At 45.4% G+C, this 26,379-nt stretch overlaps 4 protein-coding genes across 10 annotated transcripts; 3 read left to right on the forward strand and 1 right to left on the reverse strand.

The window, feature by feature from the left end:
- Positions 1 to 89: 89 nt before the first annotated feature.
- On the forward strand, positions 90 to 1,148 carry LOC106804486. The gene has a single exon (XM_014805659.1). It carries the CDS (start codon positions 90 to 92, stop codon positions 1,146 to 1,148), a length of 1,059 nt encoding a protein of 352 aa, XP_014661145.1.
- Positions 1,149 to 4,832: 3,684 nt separating this feature from the next.
- On the forward strand, positions 4,833 to 13,376 carry LOC101759852 (ATP-dependent DNA helicase Q-like 1). The gene is given in 11 exon segments (XM_022829353.1): positions 4,833 to 4,953; positions 5,626 to 6,014; positions 6,227 to 6,487; positions 6,580 to 6,743; positions 6,903 to 6,999; positions 12,059 to 12,102; positions 12,192 to 12,304; positions 12,383 to 12,476; positions 12,478 to 12,736; positions 12,832 to 13,056; positions 13,142 to 13,376. Coding segments are annotated over 11 exon segments (1,872 nt in total). The 3' UTR covers positions 13,247 to 13,376.
- A 469-nt stretch (positions 13,377 to 13,845) lies between these two features.
- Positions 13,846 to 15,195, reverse strand: LOC111258301 (protein MID1-COMPLEMENTING ACTIVITY 2-like). The gene is made up of 2 exons (XM_022829451.1): positions 14,344 to 15,195; positions 13,846 to 14,217 (listed from the first exon to the last, which is right to left on the reverse strand). The coding sequence occupies exons 1-2, from the start codon at positions 14,919 to 14,921 to the stop codon at positions 14,115 to 14,117; spliced, it is 681 nt and encodes a 226-aa protein (XP_022685186.1). The 5' UTR covers positions 14,922 to 15,195; the 3' UTR covers positions 13,846 to 14,114.
- A 558-nt stretch (positions 15,196 to 15,753) lies between these two features.
- LOC101785879 lies at positions 15,754 to 25,633 on the forward strand. Of its 7 annotated transcripts, none has more exons than XM_004979896.4 (19): positions 15,754 to 15,912; positions 15,981 to 16,093; positions 16,170 to 16,251; positions 16,530 to 16,777; positions 16,945 to 17,468; positions 18,010 to 18,108; positions 18,338 to 18,399; positions 18,601 to 18,673; positions 19,253 to 19,351; positions 19,597 to 19,658; positions 19,860 to 19,932; positions 20,514 to 20,612; positions 20,856 to 20,917; positions 21,125 to 21,191; positions 22,662 to 22,914; positions 23,031 to 23,512; positions 24,455 to 24,541; positions 24,788 to 24,852; positions 24,985 to 25,633. In XM_004979896.4, the coding sequence occupies exons 2-19, from the start codon at positions 15,996 to 15,998 to the stop codon at positions 25,363 to 25,365; spliced, it is 2,916 nt and encodes a 971-aa protein (XP_004979953.1). In that variant the 5' UTR covers positions 15,754 to 15,912; positions 15,981 to 15,995; the 3' UTR covers positions 25,366 to 25,633. The 7 variants fall into 7 exon arrangements, with proteins under 7 accessions (XP_004979953.1, XP_004979954.1, XP_004979955.1 ...); XM_004979897.4 differs by having other exon boundaries at positions 16,551 to 16,777; XM_004979898.4 differs by having other exon boundaries at positions 16,572 to 16,777.
- Positions 25,634 to 26,379: the final 746 nt, after the last annotated feature.

Below are 26,379 nucleotides of genomic sequence, written 5' to 3' on the forward strand. Positions count from 1 at the left end.
ATCGAGAAGCAGCTCATGATGATCTTGTCGCTAATTACTTCTCTGCAAATCCTATCTACACCGATGAGATGTTCCGTAGGAGATTTAGGATGAATAGGCCATTGTTCTTACGTATCGTGCATGCACTCAGTGATTGGTCTCCTTATTTCACCCAAAGATCCGATGCTACTGGTAGGAATGGACTTTCACCGCTTCAAAAGTGTACCGCGGCTATCAGGATGCTAGCTTATGGAAGCTCGGCTGATCAACTTGATGAGGTGTTAAAGATAGCTGCAAGCACTTGTTTGGAGATTTTGGGAAAATTTGCTGAAGGGGTGATTGAAACATTCGGTGAAGAATATCTCCGCCCTCCAAGAAGCGATGAACTGGAAAAAATATTAGTAGAAAATGAGGCTCGTGGTTTTCCAGGAATGTTGGGAAGCATCGATTGTATGCATTGGGCATGGAAGAATTGTCCGAAAGGTTGGGCAGGCATGTTCACACGTGGTGATAAAGGCGTTCCTACTATGATCCTTGAAGCGGTGGCAACTCGGGATCTTCGTATATGGCATGCTTTCTTTGGTACCGCCGGGTCTCAGAATGACATAAACGTTCTAAACAAGTCACCACTGTTCATTCAAACAATAAAAGGGGAAGCTCCTGCCGTACACTATAATGTAAATGGTACACAATATGACATGGGTTATTATCTTGCTGATAAAATATATCCAGAATGGGCAGTATTTGTGAAGACAGTGACGGCCCCTCAGTTGGCGGAAGACAAATTATTTTCATTGATGCAAGAAGGGGCGAGGAAAGATGTCGAGTGCGCATTTGGTGTGCTGCAATCACGCTTTGATATTGTTCGTCGACCAGCAAGGTTATGGAAGCAGGGGGACGTTATCAACATAATGCAAGCTTGTGTTATCCTTCACAATATGATAGTGGAAGATGAGAAGGATTCAATTAGAGAAGTCTTGGATTTGAATGAGAATCCAAGTGCGACGATAGTGCTCCCACCTGAAGTGCGTACAAGCGACAACCCTAATCCTACCTTCGCAGAGGTACTTCGTAGAAATTCCACTATCAAAGCTCGACCAACACATAGGAAACTCAAGAAGGATCTAATCGAGCACATATGGCAACGCTACGGAAACAAAGGAAATTAGATAAAAGACGTTGCATCTATATGAAATATAATTATTATATTGATGATTTTTAAAAATATTGTAATCATGTTGCTCTTATTTATCCTTGATATATTTTCTACCAAATAGCCACATAATGGTATACAAAAATTTATTTATAGTTGATCCTAGCTACATGCAAAGCATTAAACAGTATAGAGACGGACCCCCTGTCTGTGGATTGTATGATCTGTCTTTATACCTATCTGTATGATAGATTCGAGGCCCTTAGAGACGAACACCTATCTGTGGGTTGTACATGCCCTTAGGTGCTTCGTTGCGTATTCGCCCGCTGCTGTGCTGAGCCGGTGTGCCTTCGGTTTTCGGCTTCACACTTGCTAAAGGTAGCGAAGTTACTATGAGTAATTATTTGTAGCTTAGTTTTTGAGTTTCATTATTTTTGCTCCTTTTTAACGGTTAGGTGGCTCGTGTTAGGCAAACCGCTCGCCTAATGTCTTCAGAGGAGCTCGCAATCCAGGCTGGCCCTGGAGAAGAGGCTAGCCAAGCTTCGTTGTCCGAGTCGGTGGAGATCGTGGAAGTATCTGAGGAGGAAGAACTCAACAAGGGCAAGTCTAAGCGATCTGGGGGAAGAATCTATACTGCGACTGCACTGACCGCCGTTGGCGAGGGGTCATCTAGCAGTGACTCGTCTGAGTCTATGTCAAGTGACGACGAAGGGGAAGAAACGGAGGGTGGAAGTGGTGAGGTTGAGGAGAGGGGTAGAGAGGGGGGCAGCGAAGCTGTTTTGGAGACGGATAAGGGTGCTAGTGACGAGGTGGTTAGCGGGGAGGAGGATCTTGACGAGGTTGAGGCTGACGTATCTGACCTCGTGCCTGGGAAAGAGTCTTGCACTCCTACCATGCAGTTTGGGAGGTCGCTGGTGACGGAGGAGGATATCAAAACTTATGAGGAGAAAGATGTTTTTCCAGTGGGTGTTGGAAGGGCTCCTGGCGATGAGATTGTTCCGAAACCCCAATATGGCGAGGCTGTTGTCTTCAAGGATTTCTTTGTTGCGGGGCTCCGGTTTCCATGTGACAGTCGTCTATCAGCTATTTTTTATCGTTATTGGGTGAAACTGCATCAGTTGACACCCAACTCTTTTGTTGCGCTGTCTAAGTTTTACTGGGTGCAGCGTACGTTTGGCGAGTGTATCGATGTCGATGACTTCGCCCGGCTGTATGAATTGCATATTCAGAAGAAAAAGGTTACTTTCGAGGGAGATAACAGGGTGTACGAGAATCATTTCGGTTGCTGTACTTTTGCCACTCGGAGGAAGAATGAGAGGAGGAATATCCCGAGGATTGAATTATCATTTGCTCAGAGGAACAAGTGGGAAGATGATTGACTTGGTTATTGGTTTTATGTGAAAGTGGAGATGGCTGGGGACGGGAGGACTGGTTTTCCTTTTTATGCTCTCATCAATCCTCTGGATGTTGTTACTACTCCGCCGTTCACGAGGTCCTCGGCAGTGCGGAAATGCGAGGCTACGTACAGAGCTGCATCATCTTCCATTTCTGGTCGTGACCTGGTGGAGGAGTATATCGCCACTACCGTCTGGCCTCTTTCTGCGGAGTTCTCTAAGTATTTCAGGGTTGAGAAGAGGTGTGTGACCTGGAAAAGCAGCCCGCTGTGTTATCCTTGAATTGATGCCGAGGTTGAAGAGGGCAGATCCGGTTACTTATGTTCAGGGGATGGAGCAGCGGGCTTGCGAGATTTTTGGGCCAATTTCGAAGCCAGAGGAGAAGTCGTTGAAGACGGTTGTTAAGCATGACCGCAGGGTAAATCGTATCTTGGAAATGTTCAACTTTGTTGTGCCGCCTCGTGCCGAGGTCAGGGGTAAAAGGCGTCGTCGCGGGAGTGGTCGGGGGCTTGAGAAGAAAAGAAAGGTTGAGACGGATCCCGCGTCATCATCTGGTTAGGCTGTCGTTGCACGAGAAGTGGCGAAAGCGAAGTTGAAAACTTCCAGCTTGGAGGTGCAAAGGAAAAAGGAAAAGGATGCTTCTGTTCCTCCCGCCAGGGCCGGAATTTCACCGGCTGCAACTGCTTCAGGGTCGATGACCTCGGCGGCTTTTCCCTTGGTCATGTTGGATCTTCGTTCTTGTCCCATTGGACGTGCCAAAAGTGTGTTGGCGTAAAAATCGGACAGTGGGCCCGAACGTCACGTCGGACACATGGCTCGAGAGAATCTACTTAACTCCTGTTTGGGTTATCGTCCTGGTGCGGTTCGCGTGGCGTGCCAGTCAAGACCTGTTGATTGACAAGGAAAAACACGTGTCAAATGCTCAGAGCCAATCGGCTGGATTTCCGATCTGCTCAAGGACGTTATCGGCGGAGTGATCGATAGGGAATAGACGACTGGCTATGGTCAGCCGATGATCGCGTAGTAAATGTAAAGGAAATCCGCGAAACAACCTGAACAAATGCTACGGAAACAACACTCGAAACAAATCTAATCGGCCATATGATGATAAGATAAATGGCCGATCACACGTGTTTCAAGCTGGATAACTGGTGATAAAAGTTAAAACAACAAGAAGCTTGAAATTCTAACTAGTATCGATAACTAGTGAATAGATCTAAACGAAAAGACAGCAATGCGCCCGAAGTCAAAGCTTAGATGTTATTCGAGAAGTAGAACTTACGGATTGGCCGAAGATCACGTTGATGCAGTCCTACCAACTTGCACGAACTCGTGAAAGAGAAAAGATCTTGACGAAGTCGCCGAAAGTAAATTGCATGAAAATAGTAGATTTGTATTGATTTGATATTCGTTCTTTTTCCAAGCCCCTCGGGGCGCCTATTTCTAGCTTATTACACCACGTCTCCTGATCGAACACGACTTGATATCCTATCTCTAATTTAAAAGCAACAAATATCTACATACTAGAGGAACCCGCACCAGAGTCGGATTCTACTCAATCCTCTACGGGCTAACCCTGCCTTGGCCCATACAGGCCCACCTCGACACATCGGCTGGACCACCTCAGCTTCCGTTGGCTGAACCCCATTGATTGCATCAGCCGCCGGCCATCCTGCTGTAGCTTCATCGGCCGATCCCTTTTTGGCTGATTGCATCGGCCATCTCCTTTTCGCTTTTGACGCCAACTCTGACACGTGTCGAACAAACACCCCCTAAGTAACGCAGCCGAACACGTTCACAGAAAAAAATGTTGGCAACACAACAAATTGAGACGGAACGATTTATTCGATTTATTCAAATTGTTGAATATAATAATAGCTTCATGTTTACTCATGTTATTTTAGAAAAAGAAAAGTAAATATCACCGGCTTTAACTAGGGAGATGACGTAACAAAGAAAAAGTTGCATCCGTGTGCCACGTGATGATGAGCTTCTGACCGTTTGCTGCTTGCCTACCTGAAACCACTAACGGGCTCCCTCCGGACTTTGCTTTTGTTCTTCATGGGCTGTTTTGGGCTATATTCGTTGGGCTGCTAGCGAATCAAAGATATATTAACTATCCATAGGCCCAGGCCCAGCACCCCCAGCCCCAGCCCCACCCCCACCCAACCCGCTACGGAACGGAACTCACAGAGCGCGCCGCCGCACCCGTCCGTTCCCGCCACTTTCGCTTCCCCGCATTCCCCACACCACACCTCCGCTCCGACGGCGTGGAAGCCCGGACCCTGGCCACTGAATCGCCGGCGATGGACCGCGCGCGGAGGGACCGGGAGCGGGAGGACCGCCGCCTGCTCGACCTCGCCGCCGACTGCGGCTTCGACCGCAACGTCGCCTCCAGCTGCCTCGCCCGCCTCCTCGAGGTCTACGGTACGTGCCCGCGGCTGGTCCCCTTCCTATCCGGGCTGCCTGTGCCTCTGCGGCTGGCCATCAATCACTTCTGGAGGGAAAAAAATTCCGTGACCCTCCTGAGGAGGCTGAGATCCAGATGTTTCTCTGCCTCGTTTCCCCTAGTGAAACAGTGGTCGGACTGGTAGTTTGAGGAGACGAGGAGCTGTTTATAGTTTCAGTAAAAGAGGAGCTGTTCAACCTTTTTTCTTATACAGTTTTGCTCCAGTGATGAGTATGAACCTTTTTTTAAATATGTGATTATGTTTTCAGTATTATCATTACTGATTTACTGCTGGAACTGTTTGGGGGTATTTGAACACTATCCTCATAATGAAATATTGACTATAAATATTGAGGAAAAGAGGAGTCGTTAAACCTTTAGAATATTGCGTCCATCGTCCATAGTGAGTATGATTGTATGAATCAGTGTGTCGATTTTATGTGTGGTGGCTAGGAATATGATAATATTTCATTATGCTTCTCAGTTTTCTTTTCACAAAAAGAAAGTTGTACTGTACTACTTCAGGGGCAATCAGAAAGGTTGTTTCACATTTACATTGTTGAATCTGCAAACCTGCTCTCATGGTTTGTTTTTGTAATGTTTACTGGGATTGTCTGCTCACTGAGATATGGTTGCTTCTTCTGGTGCAGGGGAGGATGGCATGGGTTTGGTTACCGTCGAGAACTGTGGCGATGATTTCCTTGCCTCATTGGCTGATGCTACGCAACCTACTGATGACTGGGACGACTTGAAAGGGATTGAGACCGAAGCATGTGGCAATTTGAATGATATGATGATGAAGAATGTACCTGACTGTAATGGAGGAGCTGCTATGGACAGTTGTCGTACCGTCAGAGAGGCAGATTCGTTTAGTCGCCATGCTCCTGATGATTTGGAGGCTTTCGATTTTCCCCCAGATGATTCAGATTTTGACATGGGGGATGGAATTGATAACCTTCGCAACAATTCTTCCAGTACTCAAAGGCAGGCACAATCTCGAAACTCTGGAATGCAGAGCCGAAGGTCGGCAAAGTCTACTGTAAGCCACTTATCTTGATCTTCCTCTACTAGTCATTTCCATTCTTATTTTAGTTTTGCGTAAGGTGATACCATAACTTAAGACGATTGAGCCTTGCATTCATACAAGATGCCAAACATGCAATTATGGTGTTCTGTGCTTTCAAACAAGTTTACGTGGCCTTTTGCCTTTCTTCTTCTATTTTTTGCTCATATTTATCTTTCCTATTGAAGGTGACCAGGGGAACCAACAGATACAAGTCAACAACTCCCACTTCAAATAGAGAGAGGCACCCAGCTGCATTTCATCAAAAGAGCGAAACTCTGAATTATGAACAGCTTAGCTGTCTTGACGATGTCAACTTTGCTAATGTTGTCATCTTTGGCAACAAAAGCTTCAGGCCTCTGCAGTATGAAGCTTGCTGGTCTGCAATGGATAATAAAGACTGTTTCATACTTATGCCAACTGGTGGTGGGAAGAGTCTTTGTTATCAGGTCAGCTAATTCAACGTTCTTGTTCAGCATTGTTCTTTCTATTGGTTGGTGTCAGGACCTGGAACACTTCATCGAAATTACTGTTCTTGCAGCTTCCAGCAACATTGCACCCAGGCGTCACTGTTTTTGTATGCCCTTTGCTGTCACTTATCCAGGATCAGATTGTGGCATTAACCTACAAGTTTGCGATACCGGCAGCATTCTTAAATTCTCAGCAAACTCCTGCTCAGGCATCTGCAGTAATCCAAGAGCTCAGGTAAACATTATGTGGTCTCTGTAACATTCGCGATTAGATCTATAATGTACCTTCCTTTGGAATTTCCTGTCGTCCTGCAGAGTACCTAATCACCAACGAAACAAATCACATATTGTTGTATGCATGACATACTGTCATGATCTGATTATCTCATTGCAGATCTGTCAAGCCATCCTTCAAACTTCTGTATGTTACTCCAGAAAGAATTGCTGCGAACTACACATTTATGGAGATCCTGAGAGGCTTAGATCAGAGGGTACTAGTCTGAAACTTCATCTTTTAAATTCTACTTCCGCTCTCGTCCGCTCTCCCGCTTCCTCCCACGCTCCCGGTCCCCACGACCACCCCTCGCCGGCGGCCACTCCGGCACTGGCGACCACCAAGCCCAGCTCCGGCGCCAGCCGCTCACCCCTCTCCCCTGATGCCGAGCCGTTCTACCCGAGCGGGACACAAGGCGGAAGAGGAAAACAGGTTCGTTGGCACGACGAATCAGACTCCGACGTCGAGTCGCTGTGCTTCTCGCCGGCGCGGATTTCCTACCGAGATGCTCTCCTCCTCGCTCCTTCCCCACCCACCATGGCACAACCTACCCCTCCACTCTCGTTGGTTGTCGACGAGGCGACGGCCGCGTGCGGGCAGGCCAGGTCTTCTGCGCTTGACGGCTTGCGCACTGGGGTCCGTCCCGGCCTACGTCCTGAGCGACGCCGCGGCCAGACGACCCTGGTGCACGGCCTTCCCCTTCGCCGACCGGAGTGCACTGCCGAGCGGTCGCGGCTGCGCTCGGTCCTTGCATTGCCCGACCTCGCCCAGGACCAAGACGAAGATGGTTGGACGAAGGCGGAAGGTCGCCACACTAGGTCCAGGAGGCGGCGTAGGCAACGGCTGGCCCAGCGACATCTCGCTGCGGCGTCAGTGCCGCGGCCGCCCGTTAGGCGAATCCCGGAGGGCTCACCGGGAAGTGCTTAAACTGCCTCTCCCAAACTCACTTGGTTGCGCAGTGCAGGCTGCCGACGAGGTGCTTCAGGTGCCGCAGCTTTTCGCACCTCGCTAGGGAGTGCAAGAGGCCGCGCAGCCCGGCCAGTTCTGCGTCATCTGCGGAGGGGGGTGGCCGCCGCCTTGTCCGTGCGCGCCAGTGTTCCCCTCCCCCACTCCACGTGGTTCTGCGGCCCAGGGACGCACGCCTTCCCCGCCTGCCCCGGCCATCTTTGGCGTCGGGTGCGCAGCACCAAGGGATAAGCGGCGCACCTACCCCGTCACGGGATCCGGACAGGCTCCCGCCGGCGACGCTGCCTTTCCACGTCTCGGTCAGTGCCTGCCAGGGCCGCCCTTGTGGGAAGGGCCGTCAGGTTCTCGATCCGACGACGACGACATCGGCACACGGAGGCCCTGTTCGATGACGACACACCTCCGGGCAACCCTGCTGATCGTCCGGCAGAGGAAACGTGCTTCCTATCCCGCGACGACGCGATGGACGCTGAGGAGGCTAGACTTCGCTTGGCCCTGCTGGCAACTGCCCCCGGGGCTCCGCATACCATCCCCCTGGACGGGATGCACCGCGCCATCGCTGATGTGCCTGAGGCCGACGCCGATAACTTCAGCGTCCGACAATTCTGGCCGGAGCACTTCCTCGTCACCTTCACCTCCCAGCGAGCGCGCGACGCGATGATGCAGGCTGGGAGTGTCCCCGTTAGCGGCGTGCGTCTCTTCTTTAGGCCTTGGACTCGTTTGGTGAGGGCCGACGCCAGACGGCTGATGTTCCGCGTCACTCTTGAGCTCGAAGGCGTTCCGGCGCACGCTTGGAGTAAGCGCACTGCCCGGAACATACTCTCCTCCTCCTGCTGGGTGGAGACGGTTGATCAAGTTGGCGATGAGCAGGGGCGGATCCAGGGCCCGGGCTGCAGCCCGGGGCGAGATCATGGAGTCCCTTTAACCTATATGCTGTTTAGCCTAACAAAATGAGGCTTAGGAGACAAAATTAGACTATTTTAGGTGTGATTCAACAGCTCAGCCCGGGGCGCAGCCCCGTTCTAGATCCGCCCCTCCGTTCTAGATCCGCCCCTGACGATGAGCGCTCGGACATGTCAAGGCTGAGAGTGCAGGCCTGGATTGACGATCCGCGCGAGCTGCCGCGGAGGAAGACGCTCCTCATTGCGGAGCACGAACGACAATTCGTTTATGATGACCCAGTTATGCAAAGAGTATTTGGGAACCTGCCGCCTTATCTCAAGGAGAAAAAAGTCTTTGGATACCGTGTGCTCATTCACCTCCGACATGTGGCGGATTTCAGCTCAAGATCGCCATCACCACCACTTGGGCTGTCGCCGCCGTCTGACGATGGCGATTCTGGGCAGGACGGCGACCCTAACCGCGAATATGCCGAGTCCCAGGGCTTCAAACCGCGTTTGTATGGCTTCCCCACGGCGATGGGGGTCGAGGATGGATGCTCGCCGCCACACGATGAGCTCGCCGCCAACCCGAGTCGTAGGAACGCCGCGAGATCGCCGCCATTGCGTCATGCAACGCCGCGGGCGATCGCAGCAACCCATCCTGCTGCTCGGTCGGCTAACCCTCCTCAAGACCCTACCCATGGTGGATTCAACGGCCGCCGGCAAAATGCTACGGCCGCTACGTCCACGGCGAGCAATACAGTGCGGTTGACCCGGTCAATGCACCTGGGTGCCGAGAAATTTGGTGAGAAGGTGTCCCGCCATGAAACCCTGGCAACATCACGCAGAGATGGGACGGGGGCGTGCGCGCGACTCCCGAGCACTGTTTATGCCGTGCGGCGCAGCACTGTTCAGCTGCCAACCCGGCAGGCGGGGTCACGGGAACGCCGCACCTGGGTACCTAAACGCAAGGAGCTACCACCTGATGCCTTGCTCCTCCCTGACCGCTGGGCCCCGGAACACGGAGGGGACCCAATGAAGCTTGAAGCCTCCTGTACACTGCCTCCCGCCATGATTTCCAGGGAGTGTGAAGATACGCGTGCATATCCTGCTGCGGCGTCTCCCATCACGCTGCCCCTACGAACCTACCAGCGAAGGCCCAGGATATGCGCAGTGGGAGAAGCGCTGAGCGAGCTGCCGCTCCCCGATGAGCTGCAGAGTGAACCGTTGCCGCAGGCACCGCCCAACGGCTTCGTGTCGGACCCATCCATGACAGTTTCAAGTTTGTAGAGCAAGGTGCTAGATCATTACACAAGAAGAAAAAAGCCTCTGTGCTGCTCAAGTTGGATATCTCAAAGGCATTTGACATGGTTTGTTGGCCGTTCATGCTGCAGGTCCTGCAAGCCCTTGGTTTTGGGGGAAATTTCGAGATTGGGTATCTACAAGGGTATTAGTCAACGGAGTGTCAGGAGGTGTTATTCGCAATATGAGGGGACTACGGCAGGGGGACCCCCTGTCCCCCATGATCTTCATCCTTCTGATGGAGATGCTGCACCATCTGTTCAAAAGAGCAGTCCAGCAAGGTGTTTTGGCTGCACCGGCCGATCATGACATACAACACCAATGTTCTTTATATGCAGACGACATGATCCTTTTTGCTTCACCCACAATTCAGGACATGGTCACGGTTAGGGAAATTTTACTCTTCTTTGGAAATGCGTCTGGCCTGCACACCAATTTTCAGAAAAGCTTGGTGGCGCCCATAGCATGCTCTCGACAACAGATTGAAGCAATCACTGAAATTTTGCCAGCCAGGGTTTCTGAATTTCTCATTCAATATTTGGGGCTACCATTGACAGTTGGAAGATTAAGGAAGGCACACTTCCAACCGTTGATCGACCGAGTAACGGCTAGTATGCCCACATGGAAGGCGCCATTGATGAACAGAGCCGACTGACTGACGACAGTTAGGGTGATCATGACTTCAATACCTATTCACACACTCATTTCATTGAAAATGCCAGACTGGGTCCTAGAGGAGATTGACAAAAGGCACCGCGGTTTCCTGTGGACTGGCAAAGAAAAAGCCTTAGGTGCTCACTGTACTGTTGCCTGGCCAACAGTTTGTAGGCCTACTGACTATGGCGGCTTGGGTCTATTGGACCTTAGGCTGGCATCCTTCGCCCTCCGTCTACGATGGCTATGGCTGAAGAAGACTAACGCGAACCGGCCTTGGAAGAACCTGCAATTGGAGTTTGCCCGAGACACTGTTCTTCAGCACATGTTCCAGGCTTCCATTCAGATACAGCTTGGGGACGGCAATCTAGCGCTCTTTTGGCAGGATGCTTGGCTAGGACAATCTTCACCCTCTATTCTGGCACCATATCTCTGTAACTTGATCACGCCGCAGGTGAAAAGAACAAGGACGGTCGCACAGGCGTTGCACCAGAAGCAATGGATTCTAGACTTTGCCGGATGCGCTACAGTGCCTGCTCTTACACAACATGTTCTTCTCTGGCACAAGCTAGCCAATGTTCATCTAATCCAGGGAGTTGAAAACCGAGTCTTGTGGAGATGGGACGCCTCTGGAGTCTATTCTGCTCGTTCAGCCTACCGCGCCTTCTTTTTTGGAGCCACAAAGTTCGCTGCCGCTAAGCTGATTTGGAAATCATGGGCATCAATGAAAGTGAAATTTTTCATCTGGTTGGCAATTAAGGAGTGGTTCTAGATGACCGATAGAAGGCATCGACATGGGTTACAGGGAAACGCGGAGTGTACATTCTGTGAATAGGAGCTAGAAACAGCAGTGCACTTGCTAGCTGCTTGCCCTTACACAAAGGAGGTTTGGCACATCGTCTCGACAGTGCTGCATATACAGAACACCACCTCACTGTCTGAAACCTCTTTAACGAACTACTGGGTGCATAAGGGGCGAGCCATGAGCATATCACTAAGAAAAGGGATGGACTCCTTGTTTATGTTGATCTCCTGGACAATTTGGAAACAGCGCAACGACAGAAACTTTGATAGAGCCCCAAAAAGAAATCCTCTGCAACGGACTGAGCTAATCCGAGAACAAACTGCTGATTGGTGCGCGGCAGGAGCCAAATACTTAGCAATGTTCCAGTGGCCGCGACAACAGCATGACGACGCTGAAGCAATGGTACCTTAGTGGTTTCTTACCCTAACCTTTGTGTTTAAACGGATGTAAATAAGTTGCCATGTAAGCTCAAGTTACATTTCAAAACCGTGTGCGTGAGCCCGGTAGGCCCGCGTTGTAACAATTCCACTCATTCTTCTTAATACAAAGGTACGCAGCTCTCCTGCGTATTCTCGAAAAAAAAATTAAATTCTACTTCTGCAGAGGATACACTTTTTTTTATTTAAGTTTAGCTGACAAAAGGTATTAATATAAATGTCTTTGAATAGGGACTGCTAGCAAGGTTTGTGGTCGATGAAGCACATTGTGTAAGGTAATACATAAATTCAGCATCTGTGATGACTGTTTTAGAAGGAAGCGGCTATATCCTGACAGTAGTTCATATTTTTGTTTCTAAACCAGTCAATGGGGACATGACTTCCGTCCTGATTACCGCGGTCTAGGATGCCTCAAGCAGAACTTCCCTAGGGTCCCAATCATGGCTTTAACTGCAACAGCAACTGAATCTGTCCTTAACATAATAAAGCACTCTCTCACACTACAGCTTGCGTACGATTGCACAAATTGCTTACTGTTAAGTTGATGGAATCTGCAGGACGTACTTGGTGCTTTAAGGATACCAAATGCTGTAATTCTCAAGAGGAGCTTTGATAGACTAAATCTCAACTATGAGGTGATCGGTAAGACAAACTGCCCAGAAGCAGCTGGGTGATCTCCTGAAAGAGCGCATCATGAACAAGTCTGGCATCGTGTACTGTCTCTCGAAGAATGAGTGTACAGACACTGCCAAGTTCTTGAGGGAGAAATACAAGATCAAATGTGCATATTACCATGCCGGCTTAGCAGCTCGTCAGAGAACCAGTGTCCAAGAAAAATGGCACAGTGGGGAGGTTAAGGTCATCTGTGCTACCATAGCCTTTGGCATGGGGATCGACAAGCCTGACGTGGTACGTGTTTTCAGCCTTTGTTTGCGTATACCTCTGTCTGTGTTCTCTCTGTCGGTCTCTGCAAGTTTTGTCACGCTAATATCTTCACCATGCAGCGCTTTGTCATCCACAACACCATGTCGAAATCAATAGAAAGCTACTATCAGGAGTCCGGGAGGGCAGGAAGAGACGACCTTCCGGCACACTGTATTGTCTTATACCAGAAGAAAGACTTCAGCCGTATTGTGTGCATGTTGAGGAACGCGGACAACTTCAACAGCCAGAGCTTCAAGGCGGCGATGGAGCAGGCTAAGAAGATGCAATCATATTGTAAGCTGAAGGTAAATCTACAGTTCAGTACACTATGTTGTCAAAAGTTGTGCTTAAACTGAACAATATGGGTGATCATTTCCCTTTTTCTTGCAGACTGAATGCCGGAGGCAGGCCCTGCTGGAGCACTTTGGTGAACACTACAACAGGCAAAGGTGCAGAGATGGTCCAAGCCCTTGTGACAACTGCCTGAAGACATAGTTTTGGGAGAATCAGGCATGGCCATACTGTCAGTGATGCTTTGAGCTTTTGAAGGGTGTTTCCCACAGGATCTAGAGATGAACTTGTCACGTCAGGTCACACCTGTCTCGATCTGTATATACAGCATCCAGAGCCCAAACAAGTGCCACAACTTATGATTGTAATGCGTTCATTTCAATGGCCTCTTGAGGTGCCACAACTCTGTTGACTCGCTAAGCACAGCAACAAGTTATCAAGAGATTTTTGTTCGATTGGGGTTCATGTTGGCATTGCTGGCTGGGGTGGTGGTGCCCATCCGATTGGTGGATCACTGGATCTCCAGTTTGGTGGAGATGAGGAGTAGAAATGTTGGAATCGATGGTGCTTTTGGTTTTGGTAGATGCTCTTACCGTGGAGAACTGTGGCCAAGAATTCCTGTCTTCATTGGCTACTAAAGGCTGGGACGACCTAGAGGTGACAAAGAGTGAAGCTCATGGCAGCTCCAATGGAATGGTGATAAACAGTTCAAGAGTTGATGTTGCTACAAACCGTCGAAAGGCTGGTCCATTCACTTCAAAGAAAGTAAAAGCAGATTTATCCACTTCAAAGTCTGGTCTATTTCAGATGATTCAGATATTGAAATGTTGGATGAAATGGACAACAATAGCATGAATTCTGTAAGTGTGCAGAGGAAGGGCCTGTTTGGCAGGGTTGTGGCTACTCTGGTGAAGCAGCTTCTCTGGTGAAGCTGAAGCCATTTTTGAAAATTGTTTGGCAAAACAGCTCGAAGACATGGTCCAGAAACCCTGAACTGCTTCCACCAAGGCAGGCCGCTTGGAAGCACCTCCATCTTTGTCTTCCCCACGCGATAGATGATGTGGCTTGCTGGCTACTCATTGATGTCGATGATGTGAGTGTGATCAGGAGCAGCCGTAGATGACGACGTGGAATCCCCGGGGGATGGTGGCACGCCTACATGGTTCACCTGAGCCCTGCATTTCAATGAATTATGAAAGCATTCAGTTCAGATTGCCAGTGTTGTACGACGACGTTGTTGTGTCTTCTGAACATGTAACTAAACATCTAGCTGCTGGATATCGGAGCGAAAATCTGATCACCTGACAAGCGACGACGGAGGAGGAGGAGGAGGAGGAGGAGGAGGAGGGTTGTCTTGCACGACGACGATGATGGAGAGGATGATGTGACAGTAGGAGTCGATGCTGTTGCGCAGATCGCGGAACTGCCTGGACATGCCCCTGCCCCTCAGGACACATAAAGACGGCGTGCTCTCGCAGAAGGACCGGACGAGGTCGTCTGCATCCATGAGTGCATTGGTCACGAGATGCCCCAGCAGCTCGAAGTTCTGCTGCTGCATGATCCAGCAGCCGGCTGGCGAGAGCAGGAGCAGCCGGAGCATCCGCACACTGTCCTCCAGCTTCCGGCATTCCTTCTGAACCTCATGAAACTGCCAGAAGCAGCTCGCGACGATGGTGATGAGCGTGATGGCGTCCACTCCGAATAGCTGAACCAGGTTGGCCGCCTTCCCGACCATGTCCCAAAACCCGGCCATTTCGCACCGCTCCGCAAACAAGAGTAAAACGATATGCTTCTGCATGCAGTCGACCTCTGCGCATGCATATATAGGTTCATCAAAGCCAGAGCGAGCGATTAAGGTTTCATGCATGCACAGTTGCATTGAGCCATTGACTAGCTACTTGGTCTCGAGAAGAGATGGGCATGGGCTTGGTCATAACTCATAAGCTAGCTAGCCCTGACCTGCAATGCATGACTTGGAGGATGAGGAGGGCTTCAGCACGAGTTACCCTGTGGCGCCATGTGAGTACGGGGTACCTCTGGTTGGTGTTCTTGAAGCCTTTCCGTTTTGCTGCTGCTCCCGGACGGAGGTTTGAGGGACTCCACCGGACTTCCCCCGGGGGCAGAAGCAGAAACAGAGTGCATGCATGGTGCATTTGAAGAGAAGCATTTGGGTGCAAGCGCAACTGGGAGCAACCGGGAGTAGTTGTTGTCAACACCCCGGGACTTTAGATGGACTTGCAAGGGAGTCGCGCCGATGGAGCAAAACAAGTCGGGAGGAACGACAGGGGCTTGAGGTGGAGGTCGCGGGGACTCCACGGGACCTCCTGGGTCGATGGCGGGATGACGCGATTGGGGACAGGGCAGGATAAGCGTCAAGTGTGAACGCGTGCGGTCATTTTTTCGCACAGACTCTGTCAAGTGTGAACGCGGGGTTTGTCGCGGCAGCAGCATCGCCGCCACCAGACTTGGGTATGTTCGCACCGTGCTGTGGCGGTGGGCGTGGCCCGCCAGGTATACCGTGGCCCACCCGTCATACCCTGTGGGTCGATGAGCGTGATGGCGTTCCCGAATAGCTGAAGCAGAGAATCTTCTTCTTCCAGCGCGGGGCCCGGTTACGCGCCATTTTTGGCTTTTCCAATCTATCTACTTCACTGCCCGGTCGCTCTCCATCGAGGGGTGGCAGAGAATTTTCTTCCGTCCAGCTGTAGATACATTTTTGGCTTTTCCAATCTTCACCATCCCTTCTGCTCATCATATCTGCCCTTCCCCTCTGCACCAGCTCGTTCTTCGCCGGCAGTGGGATGTCGCTCTCGCCCTCTGCTTCGCAGTGAGGTGGTGGAGGGGCAGGCGGCGGCGGATCTGCTCGCCAGGTATTCATCTTTGGGCCAAGGTTTAGCAATACATTAAGTTTCTGATGAAAAGATCTGTTCAATCTCAGTTGTGGATACTGGAGATGGTGGGCATCACAAAAAAGAGGAGCTGCATCACAAACTCACAAGGAAGGGGGCGTCAGGGGCTGATGGACCTCGACCCCTACTCCACGAGCGCGAGGTAAGCCTGTCGGAGATTCAATTCTTGATTTCACTGCTTGCTTCAAATCTCGCCTGACTTTCTGGGGACCAAACAGCTCAGCTGATGACGCATCTCCAGAGAGAACTAAACGTAGAAGACGACGGACTCCGTCTTCAGGAAATGCTAGGAAAAATGAGGTACTTTCAGCCTGCCTGTTGGGCTTATAATATGCTTCAGAAACTGCATGATTTTGCAGCAGTGTTCTTCAATATATAACTTTTTCTTTTTTTGATTCGGAAAACGCGACCCGGTCGTCCCTCCAAATAAATTGCACTGAAAATTCGAACTCCAAAGTCAAATGTGAAATTTTAAAAGAAAAACCAGCATCATGTTTAGATTCCTTTTGATCTTGTCACCATAAATTTATCTGCATCGAATTTTAGATACCCAGTATACTGCAATGATCGTACTACAGTTACCGTTCTTTTTTTTGAAGGAGCTGTTAACATGCTCTCAGGGCAATGAGATCCTAGAGATGATAAAATTACTCAAAGTGGAATTTCACAAACAATCGAAGCAGAATAAGGATGACATTAGTGAAATACACAAACAGTTGGAGAAGGTTCTTGAAAATCAAAATGTTCAGAGCAAAGAATTGAAGAAGCTCCGCAAACAATCAGAGCTTCATACTAACGGCACAAGTCATGCTTCTGATGCTCCAAGGTATTGTCTGCTACATACCATCATATCATTTGTTTTTCGGGCACTACCAACAGTGAATAGTGAAGTTATCATAATAATTTAATAGTATATACTAGGAATAGATACAACAGTTTATTAGCTTCACTCTGTTTTTTCACTTCATAAGTTAGTTTTTCTTTCTTTCACAGATCACAATCAAATCAACTGCAGCCACCTAGATACCGACTGGTATTCACATCTGGGAATATTGACACAATTGAAAAAGGGCAAACCATAGATATAAGTGTAGCTCTAGTTGAGGGTAATAATGATCAAACTGTAGAAAATGGACCCCTTGCTTCTGCAACAGTTGAGTTGGTTGTCGTTAACGCAGAGTTCAATGAACACGATAATCAACACAATTGGTCCAGAGAGGAATTTGAGTACTACATGAAAAAACCACGTCGTGGAAATACGGCAACAGGAGATGTGGATCAGTCAGTAAAATCAATAGTTAGTAACGGTCGATTTAACCTTGTTCATGGAGCTAAATGTCATAGTGGTTCTAGAATATTCGAAAACTCCAGTAACAAGAAGGTTAGGTTTGGGGTGATGGTAGTGTCGCCAACTGAAGAACGAGTTCTAGAAGGATTATCAAATCCTTTCTTTGTGCGGGGCCATGACCGGCCAGGAAGACAAAATAACTTGCGCCATAACAGCTCAAACAGGCAAAGTAAGTCTATTCTTTCTCAGATTCTATGATACAAATTGTTCTGTGTTTGAAACTTTCTTAAGTTGGTAGTATTTCATTAATTGGAACCTTTTCTACTTCACATTGTTAAGAGTTTACAATCTGTACACAGCTACTGCACGTGTAAGTTTTAGAAATCTAGACTTTTAATTGGAATATAAATTAGAATGTAATTTTGCAAGCCACTACCTAACAAATGTTTTTTTATTTTCCACCAGAAATGTATGAAACCAACTCTAAATAAAATAAAATTATATAGTTTAAAAAATTATATACACATATATATAGTTAATTTAATCATACTATTCTTCAAAACATGGGGAGTATATAAAGAGACATTCTTTAGCATAAAATAAAATAGAAAATAACTTTCTTAATTCCTTTAAATTAATCTTATTGAGAAAGAATCTCGCTCCAACTTGATTAGGCACATTACCGGGCATTTTGACTATATTAATACTACTATTTTAGTTTGATGCTCTTAGTTTTTGTTTCTTTGGATGAAAGTTTAACACTTTTGTAGGGCACGCTATGGTTGGCAATGAAAATCAAGAAGAAAATAGCCCAATGCCTAACCTGCAACACCCGTGTCGGATAAATTCAACTCAAACTGAGGGAAACAGTAAGGCTTGAGGTTCTTTTTTTTTGCTCTTTTTTAAGAGAATGTAAGGAGATGCATGTTCCATCTACATATTTATACATCAAAATAAGTGAATGTTAACAATTAGTATATTGCTTGAGCCCTAGTATGAAAGGTGCATGCCCGCACCCTTAGGCTGGTAAACCAGCCTCCTCCTTTTCTGCTTGTATACTGAATGGTTCAAATCATTATGTTTCCTCCTTATTTTCAGGTTTGGATATGATTGGGGGACGATCACAGCTTCCAATTACAACTACAGAACCATCTATCAGTGTAAGTAATTGAAAGCTAGGCTAAAGTTTATATGTAGGGCACACAACCCTTACTATATCATGACAACAGGTTTTGATACACATAGTTAATCGTAATAATCGTAAAGGAGCGTGCTTAAGGTGGCTCCAGGGCTTTATTTTACTTCCACTCCATAATGCGGCACACTAATTCTATTTGTCACATGTTTGTTGTTTTGTCCAGCTACAGGCTTTGATACAACCATACCTTGATCCTGCTATGACAAGGATGCCCCAAGCTATTTGCAGACAAAACGGTATGACACTTCTGTTCATTGGATGGTGATCCTATTTTGATTCCTACAAGTGATGGGTTAAGTGGGTAGCTTGTTCTGTGTTTGAAACTTTTTTAAGTTGGTAGTATTTCATTAATTGGAACCTTTTCTACTTCACATTGTTAAGAGTTTACAATCTGTACACAGCTACCGCACGTGTAAGTTTTAGAAATCTAAACTTTTAATTGGAATATAAATTAGAATGTAATTTTGCGAAGCCGCTACCTAAAAAATGTTTTTTTATTTTTCACCAGAAATGTATGAAACCAACTCTAAATAAAATAAAATTATATAGTTTAAAAAATTATATACACATATATATAGTTAATTTAATCATACTATTCTTCAAAACTTGGGGAGTATATAATGAGACATATTCTTTACCGTAAAATAAAATAGAAAATAACTTTCTTAATTCCTTTAAATTAATCTTATTGAGAAAGAATCTCGCTCCAACTTGATTAGGCACATTACCGGACATTTTGACTATATTAATACTACTATTTTAGTTTGATGCTCTTAGTTTTTGTTTCTTTGGATGAAAGTTTAACACTTTTGTAGGGCAAGCTATGGTTGGCAATGAAAATCAAGAAGAAAATAGCCCAATGCCTAACCTGCAACACCCGTGTCGGATAAATTCAACTCAAACTGAGGGAAACAGTAAGGCTTGAGGTTCTTTTTTTTTTTTGCTCTTTTTTAAGAGAATGTAAGGAGATGCATGTTCCACCTACATATTTATACATCAAAATAAGGGAATGTTAACAATTAGTATATTGCTTGAGCCCTAGTACGAAAGGTGCATGCCCGCACCCTTAGGCCTTAGCAGCCTGCCTGTAAACCAGCCTCCTCCTTTTCTGCTTGTATACTGAATGGTTCAAATCATTATGTTTCCTCCTCATTTTCAGGTTTGGATATGATTGGGGGACGATCACAACTTCCAATTACAACTATAGAACCATCTACCAGTGTAAGTAATTGAAAACTAGGCTAAAGTTTATATGTAGGGCACACAACCCTTACTATATCATGACAACAGGTTTTGATACACATAGTTAATCGTAATAATCGTAAAGGAGCGTGCTTAAGGTGGCTCCAGGGCGTTATTTTACTTCCACTCCATAATACGGCACACTAATTCTATTTGTCATCTGTTTGTTGTTTTGTCCAGCTACAGGCTTTGGTACAACCATACCTTGATCCTGCTATGACGAGGATGCCCCAAGCTATTTGCAGACAAAGCGGTATGACACTTCTGTTCATTGGATGGTGATCCTGTTTTGATTCCTACAAGTGATGGGTTAAGTGGGTAGCTTGTTCTGTGTTTGAAACTTTTTTAAGTTGGTAGTATTTCATTAATTGGAACCTTTTCTACTTCACATTGTTAAGAGTTTACAATCTGTACACAGCTACTGCACGTGTAAGTTTTAGAAATCTAGACTTTTAATAGGAATATAAATTAGAATGTAATTTTGTGAAGCCGCTACCTAAGAAAAGTTTTTTTTATTTTCCACCATAAATGTATGAAACCAACTCTAAATAAAATAAAATTATATTGTTTTAAAAATTATATACACATATATATATTTAACTTAATCATACTATTCTTCAAAACTTGGGGTAGTATATAATGAGACATATTCTTTAGCATAAAATAAAATAGAAAATAACTTTCTTAATTCCTTTAAATTAATCTTATTGAGAAAGAATCTTGCTCCAACTTGATTAGGCACATTACCAGGCATTTTGACTATATTAATACTACTATTTTAGTTTGATGTTCTTAGTTTTTGTTTCTTTGGATGAAAGTTTCACACTTTTGTAGGGCAAGCTATGCTTGGGAATGAAAATCAAGAACAAAATAGCCCAATGCCTAACCTGCCACACCTGTTTTGGATAAATTCAACTCAAACTGCGGGAAACAGTAAGGCTTGCAGTTCTTTTGTTTTTGCTCTTGTTTTAAGAGAATGCAAGGAGATGCATGTTCACCTGCATATTTATACATCAAAATCAGTGAACATTAACAATTAGTATATTGCTTGAGCTCTAGTACGAAAGGTGCATGCCCGCACCCTTAGGCCTTAGCAGCTTGGTTGTAAACCAGCCTCCTACTTTTGTGCTTGTATTATGAATGTTTCAGATCATTATGTTTCCTCCTCATTTTCAGGTTTGGGTATGATTGGGGGACGATCACAGTTTCCATTTCCAGCTACAGAATCATCTATCAATGTAAGTAATTAAAAAACTAGGCTACAGTTTTATATGTAGGGCACACAACCCTGACTATATCATGACACTAGGTTTTGATACACAGTTAATCATAATAATCGTAAAGGAGAGTGCTTAAGATGGGTCTAGGGTTTTATATTACTTCCACTTCATAATGCGGCACACTAATTTTATTTGTCACCTATTTGTTATTTTGTCCAACTACAGGCTTTGATAACATCATACCCTTATCCTGATTCTCTGTGGGTGGACCAAGCTTTTCCAGGACAAAACGGTATGACACTTCTGTTCATTGGATGGTGATCCTGTTTTGATTCCTACAAATGATGGGTTATGTGGGTAACTATGGGGATTTATCTCCCATAATGTTATATGATTTGAACAGATAAAACATAACTTACAAATTTTGGTCCTTTTATTTACCTGTTGTGTTGCTATAGACAAGGCCAAAATGGTCTCATCATGATTGCTCTCATAAGCTAGCCATGTCTGATAAACTAAATGTTAATTTCATGTTCTCTGATTTCTAATGTTTAGTATTTTTCTTTTTATTGTAGAGCGTGTTACTGTTGAATCACATTTCTAATCTAATACTTAAAAAAACATGTTAATTTTGTTGTTCTGGTTTTAGCAGTTTAGATCTATTATTTTTATCTATGAGTAAAACTACCCATCTTCGTAAACCATATCCATAGATATGCGCAGATGATGACAACTTCTAAAGATATCCTCGAAATACATCATCCATATATATCCATCATCACATAGACTTTTTCCAAGGAGAGTTCACCATTACCATCCTCTCAGACGCATAGACTTCCCTTTCCATTTTGTCTGTTGTTACATACATCATCACAAATGGTTTAGAACCTCCCTTGTCATAGATAGCTTCTGCATTAATGGTGTAGATTATTAAGATTATAGGCTAATATCTTTACTGTCAATGCCTAGAATTCATTCCATTAATACAATTATAACAGTATAGATTGATATAAAAGTATTGTAAAAGAGATGCAATCGTATTTTTAGCAGCAAACACAATAGATTATGGTCAAAATGGAAACCTGCATTAGAATGTAGCCTCACACTGGCATGGCAAATTAATTAGGCCAGTTTTACTCATTTTATGTAATTAAGGAGTTTGTAAGTTAATTTAGTGGTACAAGCTTATTACCAAACATTTTTATAATAGCGAGCAAGCCTAACAGAAATATCGATAATATCCACAGCAACATGCAGATGATTCACCTTGTTTGTGCGTACACTTGTTTCTTTTACATTTATCCACGGCAATGTCGAATTCAACTAGTTGTATTAATTTTGAATATATTAATTTTCTTTCTTTCATCTTTCTAATAACTATTCAGTTGATGAATCGTCATTGGTAGTGGATGATTCTTTCAGGGACCCAAGTTTTATGGGCAATGCCCATGTTCTGATTCACACAACTGGTGGGTTAAGCTGGTTATTTATGTGGATTTTTTCTATATTTTTGACATGTGAACGTGTGACCTCATTTTGGCCGCTTAAACATAATATCTTAGCCATTTACCCATACTCTAGAGAAAAAAAGAAAATGGAACCATGTCCAAGGTAAAATTTGAGCGGTAAATAAAATTCCATCTGCAGACGATCATATTTACAACCATACGTTCAGGTTAACTTAATAGTCTTTTATTAATTGAGCACTCCTTCTACTACTACTAATTAAACAGATGATTTGATTTATAGTTTTATTCTGCAGATACGCGATTCACTACAAACCCAACAACACTTGCAGTGCAACTTGTATGGGATAGGCCTAATGTGGAGCCGAGCAAGCGTCATTGGAACCTTCTTGATCAGCTCATGCCACTGCCAAAATTTAATAAACCTACTACGCGCCTCATGCAAGAGCACTTAGACCCACTGACTATCATAGCAATGGAAGTCATGCAGACTCGTCGGAACAGAGGTGTTATCATTGAGCCACTTGAGCCTGATGATTCAGATGAAGAGTGTGTTCCTCAATTCGTCCTCAGTTACATAGAACTGTCAAAATTGTACTGTGTACTTTATGTCACTATCAATAACCATCTTGCTAACTTTTATTCATTTATCTAACATTTTAAAGGCGACAATTGAAGAGGAAGATGTGCAGTAAATACGAATTGCGATTTTTGAATAAGGTGTGCGGGGCCTATCACACAAGGGATCCAATAAAAGCAGATGATGGGAACCTTCTCAAAGTTGCTTTGTTCGATGAGAACAACATAAAGATCACATATGGTCCCCTGTCTTCAGCTTCTGTTCAGATCGTAGTTCTCCATGGTGACTTCAATGACCACGGTCAGGATTACTGGACTTCAGAGGAGTTCGGTCGCTACGAAGTGTGTCCACGGCCTGGAGAAGAAGCATCATCAGTCCTAGGAGGTAATTGTATCTTAGTTCTAGCTGATGGAGAGGCATGTCTTGGTGATGTCTTTTTCCAGATGACATCCTATTGTGCTAGAACTGGAAAGTTCAAGTTGGGTGTAAGGCTAGCTAGCACCCATGAAGAGAGAATTCAAGAAGGAGTATCAGAACCATTCTGGGTGAAGGATCGTCATTTTGCAGGTACATGTAAGCTTGAACTATTTTAGATACTCAAATTAATTTGCCAATATTTAATTTGAGATGAGAAATGGATGTTTGACTTGGATTTGACCTACAAGTACATGCATTCACACAATTTCACAAAAAAGTTTTAAAAATTTGATATATTTTTAGCAAACAACATTTTACAATTTTGTGGTATGCTAGAGAAATGGCTGGAAATCTATCAAACGTCAGTGCGAGCATACTAGTAGTAAATGCAATAAATATACATTTGATATTTTTCAAAAAAAAATCTTGTTCAATCTATATAAAAGTTGCAATCATGTGAAAGCTGTACCTTCATGCAAAATGATAAGTAAGAACTGAAGCCAGACAAATGAAATCTATTAACAAAAAAATTCTATTAATCAAGAATCTACTATTTTTTACACATTAACATGATATGATTAGTTTCTGTATGTTGATCTGGGTCCATCCATCTTTTTTTTTCGTTTGTCTATATTTTTTCCATAAGAATACATATCGAGTCGCCTCGTGCCATGTGGTGAGACTGATTAGCTAGTTACTCCGCTGGTTCCATGAAGGAGAGTGGGCGTGTCACTGGCATATGGCCGGAGGATGACACTGCTAGAATTAACCATCCTTTGGTGGTGCAAGCAAGAATAGCTAATTTAGTGACTAAATAAAATAAAATTATATAGTTTAAAAAATTATATACACATATATATAGTTTATTTAATCATACTATTGTTCAAAACTTAGGGAGTATATAATGAGACATATTCTTTAGCATAAAATAAATAGAAAAGAACTTTTTTAATTTCTTTAAATTAATGTTATTGAGAAAGAATCTCGCTCAAGTTTGCACATTACCAGGCACTTTCACTATATTAATACTACTGTTTTAGTTTGATGCTCTTAGTTTTGTTTTCTTTGGATGAAAGTTTAACATTTTTGTAGGGCAAGCTCTGGTCGACAATAATTATCAAGAACAAAATAATCCAATGCCTAACCTGCCACACCTGTCACCGATAAATGCGGGAAACAGTAAGACTTGAAGTTCTTTTCTTTTTACTCTTTTTTTTAAAGAGAATGCAAGGAGATGCATGTTGTACCTGCATATTTATACATCAAAATCAGTGAACATTAACAGTTAGTATGTTGCTTGAGCCCTAGTAGGAAAGGTGCATGCCCGCACCCTTAGGCTTTAGCAGCCTGGTTGTAAACCAGCCTCCTCCTTTTGTGCTTGTATTCTGAATGATTCAAATCATTATGTTTCCTCCTCATTTTCAGGTTTTGATTTGATTGGGGGACGATCAAAGCTTCCAATTCCAGCTACAGAATCAGCGACAATGAAGGTGCACGAGTCGCTTCCTGTTCCTCCTGTTCGTCCACCATTGTTCTTCTTTCCTGTTCTGATTTGGAGCGAATGACGATGATCACGCTGACATGGGGATGTGGATTCATATTTTTGTTTTGTCTCGTTGCAGCAAAAGATCGTGATCAGGGTGGAGATGACGTGCGCCCGGCGCCGGACCACGGCGATGCAGCTGGTGGCGGCCACGCCCGGGGTGGATTCCGTGGCGCTCGCCGGCGACGCCAGGGACCAGCTCGTCGTCGTCGGCCACGGCGTCGACCCCGTCCGCCTCGTCACGGCGCTGCGCAATAAGGTCGGGCCCGCGAATTTATTGCAGGTCGGCGCTGAGGCCAAGAAGGAGGGCGGCGGCGACAAGAAGACCCCCGCAGCCGCCGCCGCCGTGCCCCTGCCCCCGTACGTGCCGCAGCCGCTGAGCTACGAGCGACCCATCCTGCCCCCGTACGTGCCGCAGCCCTTTTACGGGTCGAGCGGCAGGGACTGCTCCATAATGTAGAGGAGACACGACGTGCGGATTCCTCTCTGTTTTGAAACGGTGCGCCGTGCGCGGCTACGGGTAGGAGGACAACGAACGACCGAAGGGTAGAGTTTTTTTTTTTGTTTCCTTAAAAAATAATAGTAAAGGTGTAGATTTCGTTGGGCTTCGATATCCACCTGCTGTGTGCGTGCCCAAGACCCAGTCTGTATGTAGCCCATTCATGTTAACAATTCCCATCGCACTTTTTGATCCTAAAGCTAAAGTTTAGTCCGTGTCATATTGAATATTCGAAAGTTAATTAGGAGGACTAAATATGAGTTAATTATAAAACTAATTATACAGATGGAGGCTAAACAGCGAGACGAATCTATTAAACCTAATTAATCCATCATTAGCAAATGGTTACTGTAGCAACACATTGTCAAATCATAGACTAATTAGGTTTAATAGATTCGTCTCGCCGTTTAGCCTCCATCTGTACAATGGGTTTTGTAAATAGTCTATGTTTAATACTCCTAATTAGTATCTAAACATTCGATGCGATAGGGGCTAAAGTTTAGCCCGGGGATCCAAACACCCCCTTAGATAAAAATTTCGAATTCGAGACAGATTCAATTGCATCCATTTCACGATATAACCTTGAAAGACCATAAAAGTACTGTTAAAAGTTTCATACTCCAAAATAGGGGCTTGTTTTAGTTGTTCCTCGTCTCATTCATTTCTAGTGGCATGCTCGCATGCTTTATTTCTGGATTTGTGAAGCTAGTGAGATGTGGAATAAAAGGAAAAAAGGAAACACAAATATGACCTGAGTTCCAGCTGAGAATCATTTGCGCTCTTGTTGATGATGAATCGATTGTTACCTCCAATCGCAGCTTAATGATTGTTGCATGTTTTTCTTCCAACTTTCACACTTTCGTGGTGCAAGCAAAAATAACTGGTGCCGAGAACAAAAGGCGCCTTCCATCATGGAGTAGCAGCTTGGCTAAATATTGACGAGTACCTCAAGACAGTGGCCTATGAAGCGAATGA

Source organism: Setaria italica, chromosome VIII, assembly GCF_000263155.2.
Source record: "Setaria italica strain Yugu1 chromosome VIII, Setaria_italica_v2.0, whole genome shotgun sequence".
NCBI lineage: Eukaryota > Viridiplantae > Streptophyta > Magnoliopsida > Poales > Poaceae > Setaria > Setaria italica.